This window comes from Salvelinus namaycush, unplaced genomic scaffold, assembly GCF_016432855.1.
Source record: "Salvelinus namaycush isolate Seneca unplaced genomic scaffold, SaNama_1.0 Scaffold549, whole genome shotgun sequence".
Classification (NCBI taxonomy): domain Eukaryota; kingdom Metazoa; phylum Chordata; class Actinopteri; order Salmoniformes; family Salmonidae; genus Salvelinus; species Salvelinus namaycush.
The window spans coordinates 80647-100646 of record NW_024061252.1 but is presented as its reverse complement, the minus strand read 5'-3'; the positions used below and the strand labels follow the sequence as shown (position 1 = coordinate 100646).

The 20000-nt window shown below is 46.5% G+C and overlaps 1 protein-coding gene across 1 annotated transcript in view; it reads right to left on the bottom strand.

Moving 5' to 3' along the window:
• The window catches only part of LOC120041820 (FH1/FH2 domain-containing protein 3-like), a 46595-nt gene that overhangs the window by 24073 nt on the left and 2522 nt on the right, over window positions 1-20000 (bottom strand). The window contains exon 2 of the mRNA XM_038986680.1: window positions 6859-6953. Within this exon, the coding sequence (XP_038842608.1) occupies window positions 6859-6953 (95 nt within the window). The remainder of the gene's footprint in view (window positions 1-6858; window positions 6954-20000) is intronic.

The window sequence follows — 20000 nt, the reverse complement described above, 5'->3', positions numbered from 1 at the left end:
TTAAACCTCTTCACTACAGTATAGTGTATTAAACCTCTTCACTACAGTATAGTGTATTAAACCTCTTCACTACAGTATAGTGTAGTAAACCTCTTCACTACAGTATAGTGTATTAAACCTCTTCACTACAGTATAGTGTATTAAACCTCTTCACCACAGTATAGTGTATTAAACCTCTTCACTACAGTATAGTGTATTAAACCTCTTCACTACAGTATAGTGTATTAAACCTCTTCACTACAGTATAGTGTATTAAACCTCTTCACCACAGTATAGTGTATTAAACCTCTTCACTACAGTATTAAACCTCTTCACTACAGTATAGTGTATTAAACCTCTTCACTACAGTATAGTGTATTAAACCTCTTCACTACAGTATTAAACCTCTTCACTACAGTATAGTGTATTAAACCTCTTCACTACAGTATAGTGTATTAAACCTCTTCACTACAGTATAGTGTATTAAACCTCTTCACTACAGTATAGTGTATTAAACCTCTTCACTACAGTATAGTGTAGTAAACCTCTTCACTACAGTATAGTGTAGTAAACCTCTTCACTACAGTATAGTGTATTAAACCTCTTCACTACAGTATAGTGTATTAAACCTCTTCACTACAGTATAGTGTATTAAACCTCTTCACTACAGTATAGGGTATTAAACCTCTTCACTACAGTATAGTGTATTAAACCTCTTCACTACAGTATAGTGTATTAAACCTCTTCTCCATCACTACAGTATAGTGTATTAAACCTCTTCTCCATCACTACAGTATAGTGTATTAAACCTCTTCACTACAGTATAGTGTATTAAACCCCTTCACTACAGTATAGTGTATTAAACCTCTTCACTACAGTATAGTGTATTAAACCCCTTCACTACAGTATAGTGTATTAAACCTCTTCACTACAGTATAGTGTATTAAACCTCTTCACTACAGTATAGTGTAGTAAACCTCTTCACTACAGTATAGTGTATTAAACCTCTTCACTACAGTATAGTGTATTAAACCTCTTCACTACAGTATAGTGTATTAAACCTCTTCACTACAGTATAGTGTAGTAAACCTCTTCACTACAGTATAGTGTAGTAAACCTCTTCACTACAGTATAGTGTAGTAAACCTCTTCACTACAGTATAGTGTATTAAACCTCTTCACTACAGTATAGTGTATTAAACCTCTTCACTACAGTATAGTGTATTAAACCTCTTCACTACAGTATAGTGTAGTAAACCTCTTCACTACAGTATAGTGTAGTAAACCTCATCACTACAGTATAGTGTATTAAACCTCCTCACTACAGTATAGTGTATTAAACCTCTTCACTACAGTATAGTGTATTAAACCTCTTCACTACAGTATAGTGTATTAAACCTCTTCACTACAGTATAGTGTAGTAAACCTCTTCACTACAGTATAGTGTAGTAAACCTCTTCACTACAGTATAGTGTAGTAAACCTCTTCACTACAGTATAGTGTATTAAACCTCTTCACTACAGTATAGTGTATTAAACCTCTTCACTACAGTATAGTGTATTACACCTCTTCACTACAGTATAGTGTATTAAACCTCTTCACTACAGTATAGTGTATTAAACCTCTTCACTACAGTATAGTGTAGTAAACCTCTTCACTACAGTATAGTGTATTAAACCTCTTCACTACAGTATAGTGTATTAAACCTCTTCACTACAGTATAGTGTATTAAACCTCTTCACTACAGTATAGTGTAGTAAACCTCTTCACTACAGTATAGTGTATTAAACCTCTTCACTACAGTATAGTGTATTAAACCTCTTCACTACAGTATAGTGTAGTAAACCTCTTCACTACAGTATAGTGTAGTAAACCTCTTCACTACAGTATAGTGTAGTAAACCTCTTCACTACAGTATTAAACCTCTTCACTACAGTATAGTGTATTAAACCTCTTCACTACAGTATAGTGTATTAAACCTCTTCACTACAGTATAGTGTATTAAACCTCTTCTCCATCACTACAGTATAGTGTATTAAACCTCTTCACTACAGTATAGTGTATTAAACCTCTTCACTACAGTATAGTGTATTAAACCTCTTCACTACAGTATAGTGTCTTAAACCCCTTCACTACAGTATAGTGTATTAAACCTCTTCACTACAGTATAGTGTCTTAAACCCCTTCACTACAGTATAGTGTAGTAAACCTCTTCACTACAGTATTAAACCTCTTCACTACAGTATAGTGTATTAAACCTCTTCACTACAGTATAGTGTAGTAAACCTCTTCACTACAGTATAGTGTATTAAACCTCTTCACTACAGTATAGTGTATTAAACCTCTTCACTACAGTATAGTGTAGTAAACCTCTTCACTACAGTATAGTGTATTAAACCTCTTCACTACAGTATAGTGTAGTAAACCTCTTCACTACAGTATAGTGTATTAAACCTCTTCACTACAGTATAGTGTATTAAACCTCTTCACTACAGTATAGTGTATTAAACCTCTTCACTACAGTATAGTGTAGTAAACCTCTTCACTACAGTATAGTGTATTAAACCTCTTCACTACAGTATAGTGTATTAAACCTCTTCACTACAGTATAGTGTATTAAACCTCTTCACTACAGTATAGTGTATTAAACCTCTTCACTACAGTATAGTGTATTAAACCTCTTCACTACAGTATAGTGTATTAAACCTCTTCACTACAGTATAGTGTATTAAACCTCTTCACTACAGTATAGTGTATTAAACCTCTTCACTACAGTATAGTGTATTAAACCTCTTCACTACAGTATAGTGTATTAAACCTCTTCACTACAGTATAGTGTATTAAACCTCTTCACTACAGTATAGTGTATTAAACCTCTTCACTACAGTATAGTGTATTAAACCTCTTCACTACAGTATAGTGTATTAAACCTCTTCACTACAGTATAGTGTATTAAACCTCTTCACTACAGTATAGTGTATTAAACCTCTTCACTACAGTATAGTGTAGTAAACCTCTTCACTACAGTATAGTGTATTAAACCTCTTCACTACAGTATAGTGTATTAAACCTCTTCACTACAGTATAGTGTATTAAACCTCTTCACTACAGTATAGTGTATTAAACCCCTTCACTACAGTATAGTGTATTAAACCCCTTCACTACAGTATAGTGTATTAAACCCCTTCACTACAGTATAGTGTATTAAACCCCTTCACTACAGTATAGTGTATTAAACCTCTTCACTACAGTATAGTGTATTAAACCTCTTCACTACAGTATAGTGTATTAAACCTCTTCACTACAGTATAGTGTATTAAACCTCTTCACTACAGTATAGTGTAGTAAACCTCTTCACTACAGTATAGTGTAGTAAACCTCTTCACTACAGTATAGTGTATTAAACCTCTTCACTACAGTATAGTGTATTAAACCTCTTCACTACAGTATAGTGTATTAAACCTCTTCACTACAGTATAGTGTATTAAACCTCTTCACTACAGTATAGTGTATTAAACCTCTTCACTACAGTATAGTGTAGTAAACCTCTTCACTACAGTATAGTGTAGTAAACCTCTTCACTACAGTATAGTGTATTAAACCTCTTCACTACAGTATAGTGTATTAAACCTCTTCACTACAGTATAGTGTATTAAACCTCTTCACTACAGTATAGTGTATTAAACCTCTTCACTACAGTATAGTGTAGTAAACCTCTTCACTACAGTATAGTGTATTAAACCTCTTCACTACAGTATAGTGTATTAAACCTCTTCACTACAGTATAGTGTATTAAACCTCTTCACTACAGTATAGTGTATTAAACCTCTTCACTACAGTATAGTGTATTAAACCTCTTCACTACAGTATAGTGTATTAAACCTCTTCACTACAGTATAGTGTATTAAACCTCTTCACTACAGTATAGTGTATTAAACCTCTTCACTACAGTATAGTGTATTAAACCTCTTCACTACAGTATAGTGTATTAAACCTCTTCACTACAGTATAGTGTATTAAACCTCTTCACTACAGTATAGTGTATTAAACCTCTTCACTACAGTATAGTGTAGTAAACCTCTTCACTACAGTATAGTGTATTAAACCTCTTCACTACAGTATAGTGTATTAAACCTCTTCACTACAGTATAGTGTATTAAACCTCTTCACTACAGTATAGTGTATTAAACCTCCTCACTACAGTATAGTGTATTAAACCTCTTCACTACAGTATAGTGTATTAAACCTCTTCACTACAGTATAGTGTAGTAAACCTCTTCACTACAGTATAGGGTATTAAACCTCTTCACTACAGTATAGTGTAGTAAACCTCTTCACTACAGTATAGTGTATTAAACCTCTTCACTACAGTATAGTGTATTAAACCTCTTCACTACAGTATAGTGTATTAAACCTCTTCACTACAGTATAGTGTATTAAACCTCTTCACTACAGTATAGTGTATTAAACCTCTTCACTACAGTATAGTGTATTAAACCTCTTCACTACAGTATAGTGTAGTAAACCTCTTCACTACAGTATAGCGTATTAAACCTCTTCACTACAGTATAGCGTATTAAACCTCTTCACTACAGTATAGTGTATTAAACCTCTTCACTACAGTATAGTGTATTAAACCTCTTCACTACAGTATAGTGTATTAAACCTCTTCACTACAGTATAGTGTATTAAACCTCTTCACTACAGTATAGGGTATTAAACCTCTTCACTACAGTATAGTGTATTAAACCTCTTCACTACAGTATAGTGTATTAAACCTCTTCACTACAGTATAGTGTATTAAACCTCTTCACTACAGTATAGTGTATTAAACCTCTTCACTACAGTATAGTGTAGTAAACCTCTTCACTACAGTATAGTGTATTAAACCTCTTCACTACAGTATAGTGTATTAAACCTCTTCACTACAGTATAGTGTATTAAACCTCTTCACTACAGTATAGTGTATTAAACCTCTTCACTACAGTATAGTGTATTAAACCTCTTCACTACAGTATAGTGTATTAAACCTCTTCACTACAGTATAGTGTATTAAACCTCCTCACTACAGTATAGTGTATTAAACCTCTTCACTACAGTATAGTGTATTAAACCTCTTCACTACAGTATAGTGTATTAAACCTCTTCACTACAGTATAGTGTATTAAACCTCTTCACTACAGTATAGTGTATTAAACCTCTTCACTACAGTATAGTGTATTAAACATCTTCACTACAGTATAGTGTATTAAACCTCCTCACTACAGTATAGTGTATTAAACCTCTTCACTACAGTATAGTGTATTAAACCTCTTCACTACAGTATAGTGTATTAAACCTCTTCACTACAGTATAGTGTATTAAACCTCTTCACTACAGTATAGTGTATTAAACCTCTTCACTACAGTATAGTGTATTAAACCTCTTCACTACAGTATAGTGTATTAAACCTCTTCACTACAGTATAGTGTATTAAACCTCCTCACTACAGTATAGTGTATTAAACCTCTTCACTACAGTATAGTGTATTAAACCTCTTCACTACAGTATAGTGTATTAAACCTCTTCACTACAGTATAGTGTATTAAACCTCTTCACTACAGTATAGTGTATTAAACCTCTTCACTACAGTATAGTGTATTAAACATCTTCACTACAGTATAGTGTATTAAACCTCCTCACTACAGTATAGTGTATTAAACCTCTTCACTACAGTATAGTGTATTAAACCTCTTCACTACAGTATAGTGTATTAAACCTCTTCACTACAGTATAGTGTAGTAAACCTCTTCACTACAGTAACAGTCTTGATTCTAACACAAGAGTTTCTCACCATATTCTAGTTTCTCACCATATTCCAATCTGTCACATCTCATTGGCTGTTCTCACTTCCCTGTTTTAAAAAGGAGATGTGAAATCATAGCTGTAAGGTGTTTGATTTACAAACATGTATTTGGGCCAAAGACTTTCTGAGAGACACTAGTGTTTAAGTCTCTTACAGACATACATTCATCATATAGAAACACACAACCAGGGTTGGCCTCAATTCCTTTCAAATTACAGTCAATTCAGGAGGTACACTGAAATGCATAGTCACTTTAACTATACATTAAATGTACATACTACCTCAATTTGGGCCGACCAACCAGTGCTCCCGCACGTTGGCTAACCGGGCTATCTGCATTGTGTCCCGCCACCCGCCAACCCCTGTTTTTACACTGCTGCTACTCTCTGTTCATCATATATGCATAGTCACTATCTTCAATAAGCTAAATTAGGAATTTGGAATTGAGTTTACTTTGTGATTGCACTGTATGCGCTCAGCTTTGAACAGTAGTTTTTTTAATGAACAGTGATTGAGTTATATAATTTGTCTAAATGATGACTATCCAATCTAATCATCACATTACGGACAGTAGACTGTCTCACACATTATCTTACACAAGTCTGCAAATACGATGATGCTTTGAAGGCTTTATTTATTAAAGTGCATTTTAAAATGGTGAAAATTAGTTTCCCCCAAAACTAGAAACTCATGCGCCACCTATCATTCAGAGCCAGTGAATGGTGTGTGTGTGTGTGTGTGTGTGTGTGTATCTGTGTGTATGGTGTGTGTATGTGTACATGTGTGTGTGTATCTGTGTGTATGTGTACATGTACATGTGTGTGTGTGGTGTGTGTGTGTGTGTGTGGGTGTGTGTGTGTATATGGTGTGTGTGTGTGTGTGGTGTGTGTGTGTATATGGTGTGTGTGTGTGTGTGTGTGTGTGTGTGTGTGTGTGTGTGTGTGTGTGTGTGTGTGTGTGTATGGTGTGTGTGTGTGTGTGTGTGTGTGTATGGTGTGTGTGTGTACTGCGGTCTCCACGGTACGTAATACTCACCAGGCTGCCAGTGAGAGTGTAGAGCCACTGAACAGTGTCATTGTGGTCGATCACACCGTTCATCCCATCTACAAACAGCATGATCTGACTGAGGGCTGCAACACAAAGATCAGACTGCTTATCCACAAGACCAGAGGCACAACTGGAGTCACACACTGTTCCCTATACAGGCACTACTTAGTGTACACTACATGGAGAATACAGGCACTATTTAGTGTACACTACATGGAGAATAGAGGCACTATTTAGTGTACACTACATGGAGAATAGAGGCACTACTTAGTGTACACTACATGGAGAATAGAGGCACTACTTAGTGTACACTACATGGAGAATACAGGCACTATTTAGTGTACACTACATGGAGAATACAGGCACTACTTAGTGTACACTACATAGAGAATACAGGCACTACTTAGTGTACACTACATGGAGAATACAGGCACTACTTAGTGTACACTACATAGAGAATAGAGGCACTATTTAGTGTACACTACATGGAGAATAGAGGCACTACTTAGTGTACACTACATGGAGAATACAGGCACTATTTAGTGTACACTACATGGAGAACACAGGCACTATTTAGTGTACACTACATAGAGAATACAGGCACTATTTAGTGTACACTACATGGAGAATACAGGCACTATTTAGTGTACACTACATGGAGAATACAGGCACTATTAAGTGTACACTACATGGAGAATACAGGCACTACTTAGTGTACACTACATGGAGAATACAGGCACTACTTAGTGTACACTACATGGAGAACACAGGCACTACTTAGTGTACACTACATAGAGAATACAGGCACTATTTAGTGTACACTACATGGAGAATACAGGCACTATTTAGTGTACACTACATGGAGAATACAGGCACTATTTAGTATACACTACATAGAGAATACAGGCACTATTTAGTATACACTACATAGAGAATACAGGCACCACTTAGTGTACACTACATGGAGAATACAGGCACTACTTAGTGTACACTACATGGAGAATACAGGCACTATTTAGTGTACACTACATGGAGAATACAGGCACTATTTAGTGTACACTACATGGAGAACACAGGCACTATTTAGTGTACACTACATAGAGAATACAGGCACTATTTAGTGTACACTACATGGAGAATACAGGCACTATTTAGTGTACACTACATGGAGAATACAGGCACTATTAAGTGTACACTACATGGAGAATACAGGCACTACTTAGTGTACACTACATGGAGAATACAGGCACTACTTAGTGTACACTACATGGAGAACACAGGCACTACTTAGTGTACACTACATAGAGAATACAGGCACTATTTAGTGTACACTACATGGAGAATACAGGCACTATTTAGTGTACACTACATGGAGAATACAGGCACTATTTAGTGTACACTACATAGAGAATACAGGCACTACTTAGTGTACACTACATAGAGAATACAGGCACTACTTAGTGTACACTACATAGAGAATACAGGCACTACTTAGTGTACACTACATAGAGAATACAGGCACTATTTAGTGTACACTACATGGAGAATACAGGCACTACTTAGTGTACACTACATAGAGAATACAGGCACTACTTAGTGTACACTACATGGAGAATACAGGCACTACTTAGTGTACACTACATGGAGAATACAGGCACTACTTAGTGTACACTACATGGAGAACACAGGCACTACTTAGTGTACACTACATGGAGAATACAGGCACTACTTACTGTACACTACATGGAGAAGAGGCACTATTTAGTGTACACTACATGGAGAATACAGGCACTACTTAGTGTACACTACATGGAGAATACAGGCACTACTTAGTGTACACTACATGGAGAATACAGGCACTACTTAGTGTACACTACATGGAGAACACAGGCACTACTTAGTGTACACTACATGGAGAACACAGGCACTACTTAGTGTACACTACATGGAGAATACAGGCACTACTTACTGTACACTACATGGAGAATAGAGGCACTATTTAGTGTAAACTACATAGAGAATACAGGCACTACTTAGTGTACACTACATGGAGAATACAGGCACTACTTAGTGTACACTACATGGAGAATACAGGCACTACTTAGTGTACACTACATGTAGAATACAGGCACTACTTAGTGTACACTACATGGAGAATACAGGCACTACTTAGTGTACACTACATGGAGAATACAGGCACTACTTAGTGTACACTACATGGAGAATACAGGCACTACTTAGTGTACACTACATGGAGAATACAGGCACTACTTAGTGTACACTACATGGAGAATACAGGCACTACTTAGTGTACACTACATGGAGAATACAGGCACTACTTAGTGTACACTACATAGAGAATACAGGCACTACTTAGTATAGTACACTACTTAGAATACAGGCACTACACTCCATGTAGTGTACACTAAGTAGTGCCTGTATTCTCCATGTAGTGTACACTAAGTAGTGTACACTAAGTAGTGTACACTACATAGAGAATACAGGCACTACTTAGTGTACACTACACGTAGAATACAGGCACTACTTAGTGTACACTACATGTAGAATACAGGCACTACTTAGTGTACACTACATAGAGAATACAGGCACTACTTAGTGTACACTACATGGAGAATACAGGCACTACTTAGTGTACACTACATAGAGAATACAGGCACTACTTAGTGTACACTACAGAGAGAATACAGTCACTACTTAGTATACACTACATAGAGAATACAGGCACTACTTAGTGTACACTACATGGAGAATACAGGCACTACTTAGTGTACACTACATGTAGAATACAGGCACTACTTAGTGTACACTACATAGAGAATACAGGCACTACTTAGTGTACACTACATGGAGAATACAGGCACTACTTAGTGTACACTACATGGAGAATACAGGCACTACTTAGTGTACACTACATGTAGAATACAGGCACTATTTAGTGTACACTACATGGAGAACACAGGCCTGCCTGTTCTCACTCTGTTGTCTACACTGACTGGATCCTACTGTAGGGAGTCGGGGGATAGAGGGACCCTCCGTTTCCTCCATGCAGGAGTCTGTTCCCACCATGCAGGCCCCCTCCCCCTCTCTCTCTCTCCCTCCCATCCCTCCCTCTCCAAGAATCACGATACTAAAGCCCTAATGTTCAGTGTCCTCAGTATCACGATACTAAAGCCCTAACGTTCAGCGTCCTCAGTATCACGATACTAAAGCCCTAACGTTCAGTGTCCTCAGTATCACGGTACTAACGCCATAACGTTCAGCGTCCTCAGTATCACGATACTAAAGCCCTAACGTTCAGTGTCCTCAGTATCACGGTACTAACGCCATAACGTTCAGCGTCCTCAGTATCACGATACTAAAGCCCTAACGTTCAGTGTCCTCAGTATCACGATACTAACGCCCTAACGTTCAGCGTCCTCAGTATCACGGTACTAACGCCCTAACGTTCAGCGTCCTCAGTATCACGGTACTAAAGCCCTAACGTTCAGCGTCCTCAGTATCACGATACTAAAGCCCTAACGTTCATCGTCCTCAGTATCACGATACTAAAGCCCTAACGTTCAGTGTCCTCAGTATCACGATACTAAAGCCCTAACGTTCAGCGTCCTCAGTATCACGATACTAAAGCCCTAACGTTCAGTGTCCTCAGTATCACGGTACTAACGCCCTAACGTTCAGCGTCCTCAGTATCACGGTACTAACGCCATAACGTTCAGCGTCCTCAGTATCACGATACTAAAGCCCTAACGTTCAGTGTCCTCAGTATCACGATACTAACGCCCTAACGTTCAGCGTCCTCAGTATCACGGTACTAAAGCCCTAACGTTCAGCGTCCTCAGTATCACGATACTAAAGCCCTAACGTTCAGCGTCCTCAGTATCACGATACTAAAGCCCTAACGTTCAGCGTCCTCAGTATCACGATACTAACGCCCTAACGTTCAGCGTCCTCAGTATCACGATACTAAAGCCATAACGTTCAGCGTACTCAGTATCACGATACTAACGCCCTAACGTTCAGCGTCCTCAGTATCACGATACTAACGCCATAACGTTCAGCGTCCTCAGTATCACGATACTAAAGCCCTAACGTTCAGCGTCCTCAGTATCACGATACTAAAGCCCTAACTAAACGTTCATCGTCCTCAGTATCACGATACTACAGCCCTAACGTTCATCGTCCTCAGTATCACGATACTAAAGCCCTAACGTTCAGTGTCCTCAGTATCACGATACTAAAGCCCTAACGTTCAGTGTCCTCAGTATCACGATACTAAAGCCCTAACTAAACGTTCAGTGTCCTCAGTATCACGATACTAAAGCCCTAACGTTCAGTGTCCTCAGTATCACGATACTAACGCCATAACGTTCAGCGTCCTCAGTATCACGATACTAAAGCCCTAACGTTCAGCGTCCTCAGTATCACGATACTAACGCCATAACGTTCAGCGTCCTCAGTATCACGATACTAACGCCATAACGTTCAGCGTCCTCAGTATCACGATACTAAAGCCCTAACGTTCAGGTTCCTCAGTATCACGATACTAAAGCCCTAACGTTCAGCGTCCTCAGTATCACGATACTAACGCCATAACGTTCAGTGTCCTCAGTATCACGATACTAAAGCCCTAACGTTCAGCGTCCTCAGTATCACGATACTAACGCCATAACGTTCAGTGTCCTCAGTATCACGATACTAAAGCCCTAACGTTCAGGTTCCTCAGTATCACGATACTAAAGCCCTAACGTTCAGCGTCCTCCGTATCACGATACTAAAGCCCTAACGTTCAGGTTCCTCAGTATCACGATACTAAAGCCCTAACGTTCAGCGTCCTCAGTATCACGATACTAACGCCCTAACGTTCAGCGTCCTCAGTATCACGATACTAAAGCCCTAACGTTCAGTGTCCTCAGTATCACGATACTAACGCCATAACGTTCAGGGTCATCAGTATCTTTGTTCTGAACGGTAACAGTAATAATTGTAGAAGTATCGAGGTATTTATTTCTAAATGTTACTGTGCAACATTCATGCAAACTTGTTCTGAAATACGACTACTACTAGAGAGAGAACATTCCGGAGAGAGAAGTACATTGTGATGGTGCTGAACGGTTAATGTAGCACTGGCGGGAGAGAGAGAACATTCCGGAGAGAGAAGTACATTGTGATTTGCTGAACGGTTAATGTAGCACTGGCGGGAGAGAGAGAACATTCCGGAGAGAGAAGTACATTGTGATTTGCTGAACGGTTAATGTAGCACTGGCGGGAGAGAGAGAACATTCCGGAGAGAGAGAAGTACATTGTGATTTGCTGAAAGGTAATGTAGCACTGGGGGAGAGAGAGAACATTCCGGAGAGAGAAGTACATTGTGATTTGCTGAACGGGTAATGTAGCACGGCGGGAGAGAGAGAACATTCCGGAGAGAGAAGTACATTGTGATTTGCTGAACGGTTAATGTAGCACTGGCGGGAGAGAGAGAACATTCCGGAGAGAGAAGTACATTGTGATTTGCTGAACGGTTAATGTAGCACTGGCGGGAGAGAGAGAACATTCCGGAGAGAGAAGTACATTGTGATTTGCTGAACGGTTAATGTAGCACTGGCGGGAGAGAGAGAACATTCCGGAGAGAGAAGTACATTGTGATTTTCGTTAATTTGTAAAAATGTAAATTGGGGTATTGTGTCTTGTCCAGTGACTGGACTCAGGCTGTAACACAACAACATGGGGTGTGAATACTTCCTGAAGGGCTCCTGTATCCGTGTGTCTTTAGGAGGGTTAGGGTAAAGCAGGAAGTCACATTTCGGTTGAACCTTGTGATCTGTATCTGAAAGAGAACCTCAACCTGTTGACTGTCTGATCGTTACTACTGTGGGGACGGCATCACTGAGAACGATGACTAGGCACTATACGATGTCGTCCCAAATGGCACCCTATTCCCTATATAGTGCACTACTTTTGATAACAAACTTACACACAATCCTATTGGGGACACCGCCCTGTACATTTACGTCAACTTGAGTTATCAACCCTTCATCTCTCAAATGATTACAATGAAGTCTCTGGTATGTATGGTATGGCTCTCTCTCTCTACCTCTCTCTCTACCTCTCTCTACCTCTCTCTACCCCTCTACCCCTCTACCCCTCTCTCTACCCCTCTACCCCTCTCTCTACCCCTCTCTCTCTCTACCCCTCTCTTCCTACCCTCTCCTCTCTACCCTCTCTCTCTCTACCCCTCTCTCTTCTCTACCCCTCTCTCTCTCTCCCCTCTCTCTCTCTCTCGCTCTCTCTCTCTCTCGCTCTACCCTCTCTCTCGCTCGCTCTACCCTCTCTCTCGCTCGCTCTACCCTCTCTCTCGCTCGCTCTACCCTCTCTCTCGCTCGCTCTACCCTCTCTCTCGCTCGCTCTACCCTCTCTCGCCCTCTCATCTCTCGCTCCTCTCCCTCTCTCTTGCTCTCTCTACCCTCTCTTCTTCTCCTCTCTTCTCCCCACCCCCCCTCCTCTCTCCCCCCCCTTACCCTTCTCTCTACCCCTCTCTCTCCTACCCTCTCTCTCTCTACCCTCTCTCTCTCTACCCCTCTCTCCTCTCTAACCCTCTCTCTCTTCTACCCCTCTCTTCTCTCCTACCCTACCCCTCTCCTCCTCTACCCTCTCTCCGCTTCGTCTACCCTCTCTCTCGCTCGCTCTTACCCTCTCTCTCGCTCGCCACCTCTCTCATTTGCTTCTCTACCCTCTCTCTTCTCCTCTCTCTTTCTCCCACCCCCCTTCCTCTCCCTCCCCCCTACCTCTCTCTCTCTACCCTCTCTTTCTCGCCCCCCTCTCTCTCCCCCACCCCCCCCCCCCCCCCCCCCCCCCCCCCCCCCCCCACCCCACCACCCCCCCACCCCCCCCCCCCCCCCCCCCCCCCCCCCCCCCCCCCCCCCCCCCCCCCCCCCCCCCCCCCCCCCCCCCCCCCCCCCCCCCCCACCCCCCCCCACCCCCCCCCCCCCCCCCCCCCCCCCCCCCCCCCCCCCCCCCCCCCCCCCCCCCCCCCCCCCCTCCCCCCCCCCCCCCCCCCCCCCCCCACCCCCCCCCCCCCCCCCCCCCCCCCCCCCCCCCCCCCCCCCCCCCCCCCCCCCCCCCCCCCCCCCCCCCCCCCCCCCCCCCCCCCCCCCCCCCCCCCCCACCCCCCCCCCCCCCCCCCCCCCCCCCCACCCCCCCCCCCCCCCCCCCCCCCCCCCCCCCCCCCCCCCCCCCCCCCCCCCCCCCCCCCCCCCCCCCCCCCCCCCCCCCCCACCCCCCCCCCCCCCCCCCCCCCCCCCCCCCCCCCCCCCCCCCTCCCCCCCCCCCCCCCCCCCCCCCCCCCCCCCCCCCCCCCCCCCCCCCCCCCCCCCCCCCCCCTCCCCCCCCCCCCCCCCCCCCCCCCCCCCCCCCCCCCCCCCCCCCCCACTCCCCCCCCCCCCCCACCCCCCCCCCCCCCCCCCCCCCCCCCACCCCCCCCCCCCCCCCCCCCCCCCCCCCCCCCCCCCCCCCCCCCCCCCCCCCCCCCCCCCCCCCCCCCCCCCCCCCCCCCCCCCCCCCCCCCCCCCCCCCCCCCCCCCCCCCCCCCACCCCCCCCCCCCCCCCCCCCCCCCCCCCCCCCCCCCCCCCCCCCCCCCCCCCCCCCCCCCCCCCCCCCCCCCCCCCCCCCCCCCCCCCCCCCCCCCCCCCCCCCCCCCCCCCCCCCCCCCCCCCCCCCCCCCCCCCCCCCCCCCCCCCCCCCCCCCCCCCCCCCCCACCCCCCCCCCCCCCCCCCCCCCCCCACCCCCCCCCCCCCCCCCCCCCCCCCCCCCCCCCCCCCCCCCCCCCCCCCCCCCCCCCCCCCCCCCCCCCCCCCCCCCCCCCCCCCCCCCCCCCCCCCCCCCCCCCCCCCCCCCCCCCCCCCCCCCCCCCCCCCCCCCCCCCCCCCCCCCCCCCCCCCCCCCCCCACCCCCCCCCCCCCCCACCCCCCCCCCCCCCCCCCCCCCCCCCCCCCCCCCCCCCCCCCCCCCCCCCCCCCCCCCCCCCCCCCCCCCCCCCCCCCCCCCCCCCCCCCCCCCCCCCCCCCCCCCCACCCCCCCCCCCCCCCCCCCCCCCCCCCCCCCCCCCCCCCCCCCCCCCCCCCCCCCCCCCCCCCCCACCCCCCCCCCCCCCCCCCCCCCCCCCCCCCCCCCCCACCCCCCCCCCCCCCCCCCCCCCCCCCCCCCCCCCCCCCCCCCCCCCCCCACCCCCCCCCCCACCCCCCCCCCCCCCCCCCCCCACCCCCCCCCCCCCCCCCCCCCCCCCCCCCCCCCCCCCCCCCCCCCCCCCCCCCCCCCCCCCCCCCCACCCCCCCCCCCCCCCCCCCCCCCCCCCCCCCCCCCCCCCCCCCCCCCCCCCCCCCCCCCCCCCCCCCCCCCCCCCCCCCCCCCCCCCCCCCCCCCCCCCCCCCCCCCCCCCCCCCCCCCCCCCCCACCCCCCCCCCCCCACCCCCCCCCCCCCCCCCCCCCCCCCCCCCCCCCCCCCCCCCCCCCCCCCCCCCCCCCCCCCCCCCCCCCCCCCCCCCCCCCCCCCCCCCCCCCCCCCCCCCCCCCCCCCCCCCCCCCCCCCCCCCCCCCCCCCCCCCCCCCCCCCCCCCCCCCCCCCCCCCCCCCCCCCCCCCCCCCCCCCCCCCCCCACCCCCCCCCCCCCCCCCCCCCCCCCCCCCCCCCCCCCCCCCCCCCCCCCCCCCCCCCCCCCCCCCCCCCCCCCCCCCCCCCCCCCCCCCCCCCCCCCCCCCCCCCCCCCCCCCCCCCCCCCCCCCCCCCCCCCCCCCCCCCCCCCCCCCCCCCCCCCCCCCCCCCCCCCCCCCCCCCCCCCCCCCCCCCCCCCCCCCCCCCCCCCCCCCCCCCCCCCCCCCCCCCCCCCCCCCCCCCCCCCCCCCCCCCCCCCCCCCCCCACCCCCCCCCCCCCCCCCCCCCCCCCCCCCCCCCCCCCCCCTCTTCTCTCCCCAGTCTCCATTCTTCCTTATTCCTCTGTTACAGTCCAGTCTGACACAGATTAGAGCAATTTCCACTGGCCATGTTGGCACCAGCTCACAGAGAGAGGAGGAGGAGGGTGGATGGTGGATGTGATATGGAGGGAATCAGCCCATGCTTAAAAAACGGTGGGTGGGACTCAGTAATGTGTAGTATTGGATTTGGCCCAAACATAACAATTTGTATTCAGAACAAAAAGTGAATTGCTTTGCCACATTTTTACCATTTTATTGGTCTTTACCATAGATAATATACTGGTCTCTCTCATAGATAATATACTGGTCTCTACCATAGATAATATACTGGTCTCTACCATAGATAATATACTGGTCTCTACCATAGATAATATACTGGTCTCTACCATAGATAATATACTGGTCTCTATCATAGATAATATACTGGTCTCTACCATAGATAATATACTGGTCTCTACCATAGATAATATACTGGTCTCTACCATAGATAATATACGGTCTCTATCATAGATAATATACTGGTCTCTCTATAGATATATACTGGTCTCTACCATAGAATATACTGGGTCTATCATAGATATATACTGGTCTCTACCATAGATAATATACTGGTCTCTCTCATGAAATATATGGTCTCTATCATAGATAATATACTGGTCTCTCTCATAGATAATATACTGGTCTCTATCATAGATAATATACTGGTCTCTATCATAGATAATATACTGGTCTCTATCATAGATAATATACTGGTCTCTACCATAGATAATATACTGGTCTCTCTCATAGATAATATACTGGTCTCTCTCATAGATAATATACTGGTCTCTCTCATAGATAATATACTGGTCTCTACCATAGATAATATACTGGTCTCTATCATAGATAATATACTGGTCTCTACCATAGATAATATATGCGTCTCACCATAGATAATATACTGGTCTCTACCATAGATAATATACCTGGTCTCTACCATAGATAATATACTGGTCTCTACCATAGATAATATATAGGTCTCTATCATAGATAATATACTGGTCTCTACCATAGATAATATACTGGTCTCTATCATAGATAATATACTGGTCTCTACCATAGATAATATACTGGTCTCTACCATAGATAATATACTGGTCTCTACCATAGATAATATACTGGTCTCTACCATAGATAATATACTGGTCTCTATCATAGATAATATACTGGTCTTTACCTGGAAGAGCTGCTTGAGGGAGAACAGGGACCTCCGGAGCTCAGGTCCATGGGAGTTGTACAGCTTCTCTGAAAGAGATCAAAGTGATGTGGTTAACAACAACGTCCATATGACCGGGGAAACATTCACATGACCGGGGAAACATCCAATATGACCGGGGAAACATCCAATATGACCGGGGAAACATCCAATATGACCGGGGAAACATCCAATATGACCGGGGAAACATTCAATATGACCGGGGAAACATTCATATGACCGGGGAAACATCCATATGACCTGGGAAACAGCCCACATGATCGGGGAAACAGCCCACATGATCGGGGAAACAGCCCACATGATCGGGGAAACAGCCCACATGATCGGGGAAACAGCCCACATGATCGGGGAAACATCCCACATGACCAGGGAAACCACCCACATGACCGGGGAAACATCCAATATCAACTGGGAAACATCCAATATCAACTGGGAAACATCCAATATGACCTGGGAAACATCCAATATGACCTGGGAAACATCCAATATGACCTGGGAAACATCCAATATGACCGGGGAAACATCCAATATGACCTGGGAAACATCCAATATGACCGGGGAAACATCCAATATGACCTGGGAAACATCCAATATGACCTGGGAAACATCCAATATGACCTGGGAAACATCCAATATGACCTGGGAAACATCCAATATGACCTGGGAAACATCCAATATGACCTGGGAAACATCCAATATGACCTGGGAAACATCCAATATGACCTGGGAAACATCCAATATGACCTGGGAAACATCCAATATGACCTGGGAAACATCCAATATCAACTGGGAAACATCCAATATCAACTGGGAAACATCCAATATCAACTGGGAAACATCCAATATGACCGGGGAAACATCCAATATGACCGGGGAAACATCCAATATGACCGGGGAAACAACCATATGACCGAGGAAACATCCAATATGACCGGGGAAACATCCAATATGACCTGGGAAACATCCAATATGACCTGGGAAACATCCAATATGACCGGGGAAACATCCAATATGACCGGGGAAACAACATAGTACCGAGGGAAACATCCAATATGACGGGGAAACATCAATATGACCTGGGAAACATCCAATATGACCGGGAAACATCCAATATCAAGGGAAACATCCAATATCAAGGGAAACATCCAATATCAACTGGGAAACATCCAATATCAACTGGGAAACATCCAATATCAACGGGGAAACATCCAATATGACCGGGGAAACATCCAATATGACCGGGGAAACATCCAATATCAACTGGGAAACATCCAATATCAACTGGGAAACATCCAATATGACCTGGGAAACATCCAATATGACCTGGGAAACATCCAATATGACCTGGGAAACATCCAATATGACCTGGGAAACATCCAATATGACCTGGGAAACATCCAATATGACCTGGGAAACATCCACATGGCCGGGGAATCATCCATATGACCATAGAAACATCCATATGACCGAGGAATCATCCATATGACCATAGAAACATCCATATGACCGAGGAATCATCCATATGACCGAGGAATCATCCATATGACCGAGGAATCATCCACATGACCAGGGAAACATCCATATGACCATAGAAACATCCACATGACCGAGGAATCATCCATATGACAGGGGAATCATCCATATGACCGAGGAATCATCCACATGACCGAGGAATCATCCACATGACCAGGGAAACATCCACATGACCAGGGAAACATCCACATGACCAGGGAAACATCCATATGACCAGGGAAACATCCATATGACCAGGGAAACATCCACATGACCAGGGAAAGTAGACAATCAAATCATAGTGAGGATAATCAGAAAAGGCTCATGTTCCCTGGTTGAAGTAACACATCCATGAACCAGGGAACTCATGGGATTAAACCTTTATGGAAAATCAGCAGTTTGTATTTCTTTAAATGCTAATAAATAACCTACAGGAATCATTGTCTCCCACCATTAGAGCAGTGGGGTTGTGTAGATAGGTCTACTGTAGTGTTTAGTAAAGGGGTTACCCCCCCTTAGAGCAGTGGGGTTGTGTAGATAGGTCTACTGTAGTGTTTAGTAAAGGGGTTATCCCCCCCTTAGAGCAGTGGGGTTGTGTAGATAGGTCTACTGTAGTGTTTAGTAAAGGGGTTATCCCCCCTTAGAGCAGTGGGGTTGTGTAGATAGGTCTACTGTAGTGTTTAGTAAAGGGGTTATCCCCCCTTAGAGCAGTGGGGTTGTGTAGATAGGTCTACTGTAGTGTTTAGTAAAGGGTTATCCCCCCTTAGAGCAGTGGGGTTGTGTAGTAGGTTCTACTGTAGTGTTTAGTAAAGGGGTTTCCCCCCCTTAGAGCAGTGGTGGTTGTTAGATAGGTCTACGTAGTGTTAGTAAAGGGGTTATCCCCCTTAGAGCAGTGGGGTTGTGTAGATAGGTCTACTGTAGTGTTTAGTAAAGGGGTTATCCCCCCTAGGCAGTGGGGGTGTAGATAGGTCTACTGTAGTGTTTAGTAAAGGGGTTATCCCCCCTTAGAGCAGTGGGGTTGTGTAGATAGGTCTACTGTAGTGTTTAGTAAAGGGGTATCCCCCCCTTAGAGCAGTGGGGTTGTGTAGATAGGTCTACTGTAGTGTTTAGTAAAGGGGTTATTCTCCTTAGAGCAGTGGGGTTGTGTAGATAGGTTCACTGTAGTGTAGTAAAGGGGTTATCCCCCCTTAGAGCAGTGGGTTGTGTAGATAGGTCTACTGTAGTGTTTAGTAAAGGGGTTATCCCCCCTTAGAGCAGTGGGGTTGTGTAGATAGGTCTACTGTAGTGTTTAGTAAAGGGGTTATCCCCCCTTAGAGCAGTGGGGTTGTGTAGATAGGTTACTGTAGTGTTTAGTAAAGGGTTATTCCCCCCCCTCCA